Source organism: Morus notabilis, unplaced genomic scaffold, assembly GCF_000414095.1.
Source record: "Morus notabilis unplaced genomic scaffold, ASM41409v2 Scaffold262, whole genome shotgun sequence".
In the NCBI taxonomy this organism is placed as follows: Eukaryota; Viridiplantae; Streptophyta; class Magnoliopsida; order Rosales; family Moraceae; genus Morus; species Morus notabilis.
This window is the reverse complement of record NW_010364747.1, coordinates 4334-11887: the sequence shown is the minus strand read 5'-3', so window position 1 is coordinate 11887 and position 7554 is coordinate 4334. Positions and strand designations below refer to the sequence as shown.

The 7554-nt window shown below is 36.4% G+C and overlaps 1 protein-coding gene and 1 non-coding gene across 2 annotated transcripts; one reads left to right on the top strand and one right to left on the bottom strand.

Annotated features, from left to right (window-relative positions):
• Positions 1–3976: 3976 nt before the first annotated feature.
• On the bottom strand, positions 3977–4083 carry LOC112093288. Its single transcript, XR_002902987.1, has one exon. It is a non-coding gene; the product is annotated as a small nucleolar RNA R71 (small nucleolar RNA).
• Positions 4084–5242: 1159 nt separating this feature from the next.
• On the top strand, positions 5243–5626 carry LOC112093279. Its single transcript, XM_024171410.1, has one exon. The coding sequence runs from the start codon at positions 5243–5245 to the stop codon at positions 5624–5626; it is 384 nt and encodes a 127-aa protein (XP_024027178.1).
• The last annotated feature ends 1928 nt before the right edge of the window (positions 5627–7554 follow it).

Genomic DNA, 7554 nt, shown 5'->3' with positions numbered 1-7554 from the left:
AATGTACTCATTAATGATAATTTATCCATTATTATTATATTATTAATATATTAATTTTTATTTGCTAAATAATTATCAATTATTAATTAACTTAATATATTAATTTAATATTATTAATTACATGTACTCAAAACAAACATAAATGTAACCAAATACGATTTCATTTTTTATCATTATTCAAACCAATCTCTTAAAAGACTGCCAAACGTAATTTCAGAATCGGTTTCATAATGATTTTCAAAACAATCTCATTTTCATTTTTGTACTGAAAACAAAACTATGTTAAAAATATTACTAAACGGGCCCAAAACAACCTTTTTTTTATGGTTCAAACCTCAAGTTCAAACTATATATGATTCAAACACAAAGGCCCTGTTTGTTTCCGTTTTCATTTCCATTTTTTACGTTTTTCGAGACTAAAAAATGAAAATAAAAACAAAAAATGCGTTTGGCCTAAAAATTTTTTAAAAACAAAAACAAAACCGTTTTTGTCTTTTGTGAAAAATTGAAAACGAAAAAAAGGTGTTTTCATTTTCTCGTTTTCATTTTCTGAAAACGGATTTCTTTTTTTTTTTCATTTTCTTCTCTCTCTTTTCTGAAACCATTTTTGTCTTATATAATGATGTTTATTTAATATATTTATTTACTATATTATTTATTTAATATATTATTATTTTAAATATTGTTACACGTTTTCAAAAATTAAACCACCAAACGCAGTTTCAGTTTTTTTTAAAACTGAAATCAATCTCTGAATATAACTACCAAACGCATTTCAGAAATAATTTCAAAATGAAAATGAAAACGTTTTCATTTCTATTTTCATACAGAAAACAAAAACATTTTGGAACCAATTCCAAACGCACCCAAAGATTCATGATTTGAACTCAAAGTTTAAACTACACAATTCAAAACCCACATGGTTCAAAATAATTCTGATGTAAACCTTCATATGAAACGGATCCTTAATGCGCCTGCTAGACCCACGACGAGTGCAACGTTCAATTTCATGGCCCATTAAATTTAGGAGGAATGAAGTGAATAGAATAATTTAAAACTTTTTAAAGTAAATAGTAGTAAATTAAAAATTTATATAGTAAAAAAAATGTTTTTACCACATAATTCTAGTCATAAAAATAAAATTTATATGATTTTTTAACCACTTAAATACAGTCATAAATAAAAAAAACTACAAGGTAAACTCTTTTTTCTGTTATTTACTTTAAATATTTAAAAATATGCTATTTATTTAATTTAATTTAAAATTTTGTTATTTACTAAATTTTTATTAAAATTTTTAAAATAATTAAGATGCGTCTACAATTAGATAATATTATGAATATGGCTATTCTGTGATTATTGAGGTATACTATCATTCTAAATGTATACTTTTTTTTTCATTGACAGGGATGAATTTGTAATACTTTTTTTTTTGCGAAAACGTGATGGCTAATTTTAAGAAATGGTTAACCGTTAACATAGCACAAGATACTGTAATGTGCAAATATCACTATTTGTTGACATTTCTTTTCCCTTTTTAATGTTATTAGATTCTCTGTTAATAAAATTACTTTTAAGGATAATAATATCTTAAAAAAAATATTTAGTACACACCCCACCATTGAAAATATATATTACCTTCTAAACATTATTGTGTCATACTTTTTTAAAAGAATAAAGATGGATTTCAACGTGGAAAAACCTCCTCACAAAAGGCTAAATGTTTTAATTTTTCTTTAAAATTTTTTTTATTCAATTATTTTGATATTTATATCAACAGTTTTGAAAATTTCGTGATTTGTTAAAAAAAAATTTAAAGAGAAAAGGTTTCTTATGATCAAAGTAAAAGCAATTAAGGAATTTGTAATGGGCTTATGGCTCTTGCCAACCATCCTGCTGTATGGTATGAGTCGGTGATAACTCTAGGATTTAGAGTTATTTGAGGCATTTCTAAGCTTATAGTTGGCTCATCCAAAGTTTAGTTGTTAGTTTTCTGCTTTATTTGCTCAACTTTTGGGTTCATTTAGTGCACTCTACTGAGATTCATTTGTGTGTGGTTTCTGTGTTAATTTTGAAGAAAATTGTTAACGTGTCGTTTCTTATTTGCAGATTTTGTGATGATAAATGTTGCAGCAATCGCTACAGCAAAAATGTGACAGCATGCACGAGAATTAAGACACAGAACACATAAGACGAAATTGGTGCCTAGTCAGCTGGACCGAACATGCCACCTCAGCGTCCTGGGTTGCCCTAAAGAGGGATGCATCTGAAAACTCAAAGAAGAGGGGGAGACGCCGCGGGAAGCAATTAAGGAAGTAAGAGGAGAAAATAGAGGAGAGACCCGTCGAGAGGAAAAAATGCAGCAGAGAGTAAAAGAAAACAAGACCAGAGATAGAGAGGGAGGCAAACAAGTACGTAGGAGACACATTTTTTGCTGGAAATCTCAGGGAGTGAAGCCACGGGAGGAATCCACCAAGCTTCACCTAATCTTTACTGTTGTCCTCCTCATTTTGGTTTATCTTTCCTCTTACTCTGTATTCAATTCATGGCTGTGTATTTTGTTGAAATTAACAGAGCCAGTATGAGCTAAACTTATTTGACTAGGATGATAAAGTACCCGAAACTGTAATCAACGATTGTTTATGCTCACTTTGTCTATTTTGATGCTGTTCTAGTTTGTTCAATATAAACGTTATAGTTCATTTCTGTTTACTGACTGGCCATCTTAAATAGAATATTGTGAGTTCAATTTGCTGGAAAGTTGATTGGATTTAGACCAATGTTGAACAATGTGTTGTTTAGCTAAGTTTCACAGAGAAATCTAGTTGATTTGCGAGTAGTATAGGAATATACACTTGCCTCGCATAGCCCAATTGAAACCCACACTTAACTTAACCTCTATATTTAGATTTCTCATAGTAAAGAGGTGAAATCACAACCAGATTAGAAGATTCTTGTGCTAAATTCGTGTTTCAGATTAACTAACAACATTGCTGTAGCAAAAGTCGTAGCATAAATAGCCAGATTGCAGGGAAGGGGAAATTGAGTCACAGTTTTTCACATAGATTGATTTTCTCCTTTGATAACTTAGTGCGCATTTATTTACTTGTGTTTATTGCAATTCTTGTAGTCTTCGCAATTGAATCAAACCATTAAATTTGTTTCTGTTGCATTTATTGGATCTTATTAAGAAAAATATATTGATAACTTTCTTAGTGGGAACGATACTCTACTCACACTTTATTACTTGAGGTGACTCGTGCACTTGCGAGCACATAAATCACGCAACAAGTTTTTGGCGCCGTTGCCGGGAAACGTTATCATAGTTGATCTTTGTAAGATTCAAGTGTGTTCGTTAATTTACTTAATAATTTTGTTTCCGCATATTTTAGAAAATCTTTTTCTCGCATGAATCGACAACAAGACCGTGATTTGCTGCCCTTGGACCCAGAAAATTGAACGAACGTTCCTAGCAAGAAGAAAGGAGCAGCAAGGTCTAACGTTTGTTGAAGGAATGGCAGAGGAAGCTGCCGGCAATGCAGGCAACCTTGGGCAACCTGTAAATGTTAACAATCCAGTTAACCAGCCAGCCATGGCTGATGACAGGGATAGGGCCATCAGAGAATATGCCATACCGATTTTACATGGGCTCAATCCGGGCATCATTAGGCCAGAAATACAGGCACCTCAGTTTGAACTTAAACCGGTCATGTTTCAAATGTTGCAAACAGTGGGTCAATTTAGTGGCATGGCAACTGAAGATCCTCACTTGCATCTCAGGCTATTCATGGAAGTTTGTGATACGTTTAAGCTTCCAGGGGTTACAGAGGAGGCTTTGAGACTGAAGCTCTTCCATTATTCCTTGAGGGATAGAGCTAGAGTATGGTTGAACTCTCTACCACCGGACTCTGTTGCAACATGGAATGATTTGGTAGAGAAGTTTTTGATGAAGTATTTCCCTCCAACTAAGAATGCCAAGCTTAGAAACGACATCACTGGATTTCAGCAACATGAAGGGGAATCGTTGTATGAGGCATGGGAAAGGTTTAAGGAATTGTTACGCAAATGCCCTCATCATGGAATTCCTCATTGGATTTAAATGGAAACGTTCTACAATGGACTTAATGGGCAAACTCGGACCATAGTAGATGCTTCAGCGAATGGTGTTATTTTGGCAAAGACGTACAATGAGGCCTATGAGATTTTGGAACGGATGGCTAATAACAACTATCAATGGCCTGCGGAGAGAGCAGCTACGGCTAGGAGAGTAGCAGGAGTGCATGAGGTGGATGCAGTGACCGCTTTAACCGCTCAAGTATCATCCTTGGCAAGTATCTTGAAATCAATGAATCAGGGGGTGAATTCTCCTCAATTTACAGCGGTCTCTTGTACTTACCGTGGTGAAGGGCATCTCTTTGATAGTTGTCCATCCAATCCAGAATCAACATATTATGTGGGTAATTTCAACAAAAACAACAATCCGTATTCCAACACTTATAACCCAGGTTGGAGGCAGCACCCAAATTTTTCTTGGAACTCTCAAGGGCAAAACACAGCATCTACTTCAACAGCAAACCGCCCTCAATATCCTCCTGGATTTCCACAACAGTCAAGACATCAACTGGTGAAACAATACTCATCGATTGAGCACTTGTTAAAGGGGTATATGGCAAAGAATGATGCCATTATTCAAAATCAGTCATCACTGATTCAGAACCAAGTAGCTTCATTGAGAAACTTGGAGAATCAAGTGGGGTAGTTAGCTAATGCCTTGACAAGTTGCCTTACAGGCACACTCCCAAGTAATACCGAAGATCCCAGGCGTGAAAGCAAAGAGCATTGGAAGGCTATTACGCTGAGGAATGGGAGAGAAGTAGAGCGAGTGACTAAACAGCCCAAGTGACGAAAAGAGCCCTCTTCAATCCAAGGTGAAGTGGAAAAGGAAGCAGAAGTGGAAGAATCTGAAAAACGAAGCGATGCTGCAGAACCTACAGTAAAACCTACAGCAACGCTGCAGTAAAGTTCGGCATAAAAGTAGAATGATAGACCACCGCCACCTTTTCCTTAAAGATTTCAAAAGCAGCAGCAAGATAAGCAGTTTAAAAAGTTTCTAGATGTCTTGAAGCAACTCCATATAAACATTCCATTGGTGGAGGCGTTTGAGCAAATGCCTAGTTATGTGAAATTCATGAAGGACATTCTTTTGAAGAAAAGAAGACTTGGAGAATTCAAAACAGTGGCAATGACGAAAGAAAGCAGCGCCATCTTGCAGAATAAAACCCCTCCAAAGTTAAAAGATACTGGGAGTTTCACCATCCTATGTGCTATTGGCAATAACTACTTTAGCAAGGTTCTCTGTGATTTAGGAGCAAGTATAAATCTTATGCCTATGTCAATTTTCAATAAGCTTGGAATCGGGAAAGCACGGCCAACCACAGTAACTCTTCAATTGGCTGATCGATCTCTAGCTCATCCAGAAGGAAAAATTAAAAATGTCATGGTGAAAGTAGACAAGTTCATCTTCCCCGCTGATTTTATTATTTTGGATTATGAAGCTGACAGGAAAGTGCCCATCATTTTAGGAAGACCATTCCTACCAACAGGGAGGACATTAATAGATGTGTAAAAAAGGGAGGTGACAATGAGAGTTAATGATGAGCAAGTTACCTTTAATGTTCTCAAGGCAGTGAGATCCCCTGATGAAGTGGAAGAATGCTATGTTGTGAATGTGATTGATACTTTTGTTTTTAACGAGTTAGAGCAAGCTTGCTATAAAGACCCTCTAAAAATCACAGCACTGGCAGAATTGGAAGAAAAAAATGCAGAAGTGAGTAGTCAGTTGCCTTGTTTGGAAGCAAGATCAACCGGTACAGCTAGAGGAAGGCAGTTTGAGCCTTTGGGGCTATCCGAACGTGAGCTCAAACCACCTAGACCATCTATAGAAGAACTCCCATTCTTGGAGCTAAAACGTTTGCCATCCCACCTTCGATATGCATTCTTGGGAGAAATAAAAACGCTACCAGTTATTGTATCAGCTGAACTAACTGAAGACCAGGAGCAGAAGTTACTTGAGGTGCTGAGGAATTTCAAAAAAGCAATAGGATGGACAAGTGTAGATATCAAGGGAATCAGCCCATCCATATGCATGCATAAGATTTTGCTAGAGCAATGCTACAACAATTATGTGGAACAACAAAGAAGGCTAAATCCAATCATGAAGGAATTTGTAAAGAAAGAAGTCATTAAATGGTTGGATGTAGGGATCATTTGGTTCTCATCTCTGATTTTAGGGCTATGTGAATTGCACGAAGTAGTATTCGAGGGTGGAGAGAAAAGGCTGAAGATAACTTAAAAGATTATTCCAGCTACAGTGACTAGGATTTCACAAGAAAGCAATGTTAAGAGAGCCAGGTTTGACCACTCTGATAAAGACCCTCCAGAGACACCAACTCAACCTTCCTCAAACAATCCCACACCTCCCCCGAGCGCTAAGAACTCGGTGTCCAGTCACTTATCTAGTTTAGAGAGCATGATTTCTCTTGTTTAGCTAACTCAACATGACTTTCTTGAGGAGCTTCGGCTAGCCCGAAAAAGTCAACAGGACGTGTGGAAGTATATGGAGGCCCGAGATGTTGCAATGTAAAGACCCTTCAGGGCAAATACCAAAAGGTTCAACACATTCCCCGAATTTTCCACGCATGTTCTCGATCCATTTGCTGGTCAGCCCGCCGATGACACAGATATTGTAGCGGGAGCAGATGATTAGGGCCAGATCACAGCTTCTAGCCCTTCAAGGATGCCCCTCCACCCTTATTTTTCTTGTGTTATTTCTTTTATCTGTTTAGTCAATTTGTGTTTTTGTTTTGTGCCTTATTTCTTTTTCAATAGTGAGGACACTGTTGATTTCAAGTTTGGGGGGGTGTATTTCCTGTTTGTGTGGAGACCGGTTTGTTCTATTTAGATTGGTTATTTCCTGGTTTTTGTGTTTTGTTATTTTTGGTGTGTTTTGTGTGTAGGGAGAGTCTCTTTTTGTCAATTTTTGTGGTGTGAAAGGTGTGTGGTTTTCAATGATGAGGTAGGCTAAGTCAAGGCATGCTTTTGTGATAGATTAACTTGAATTGGATGTAAGTGAAAACCTATAGAACCTGACTTTTGAATGTAATTCTCTATGCAACTCTTTCCACAACATTCGTAGTGTTACTTCCCGAGAGCTTATTGATGGCTAGATCGTTGTGAGAGCTTAGGTTTCTAGAGTTGACCTAGAGACTCCTTTGAGGTGAAATTCTAGGAAGGCTAGTATGAGGAGGACGACTGAGACAAAGATCTAATTAATGACACCATTCTGTTTAGTTTGTAAAAAATAAAAATAAAAAATAAAAACAATTACTCCGCTGTCTTGGTGCTTAGTAACCATGAGTGAGCATGAGCCCCATGTTCACTTTTGCGTCAAACGGTAAACCGAGATAAGAGTATGCAAAGCACTTTGAATTGCGACATTGTTGAGTAACCGGGTGTCTTCATCACAAATGTTGGCATTCGCGTAAAAAGGCAATT

What these genes read in the sequence shown, in the direction of transcription:
- LOC112093279 (XM_024171410.1), top strand. Translation starts at nt 5,243, where the DNA reads ATGACGAAAGAAAGCAGCGCCATCTTGCAGAATAAAACCCCTCCAAAG.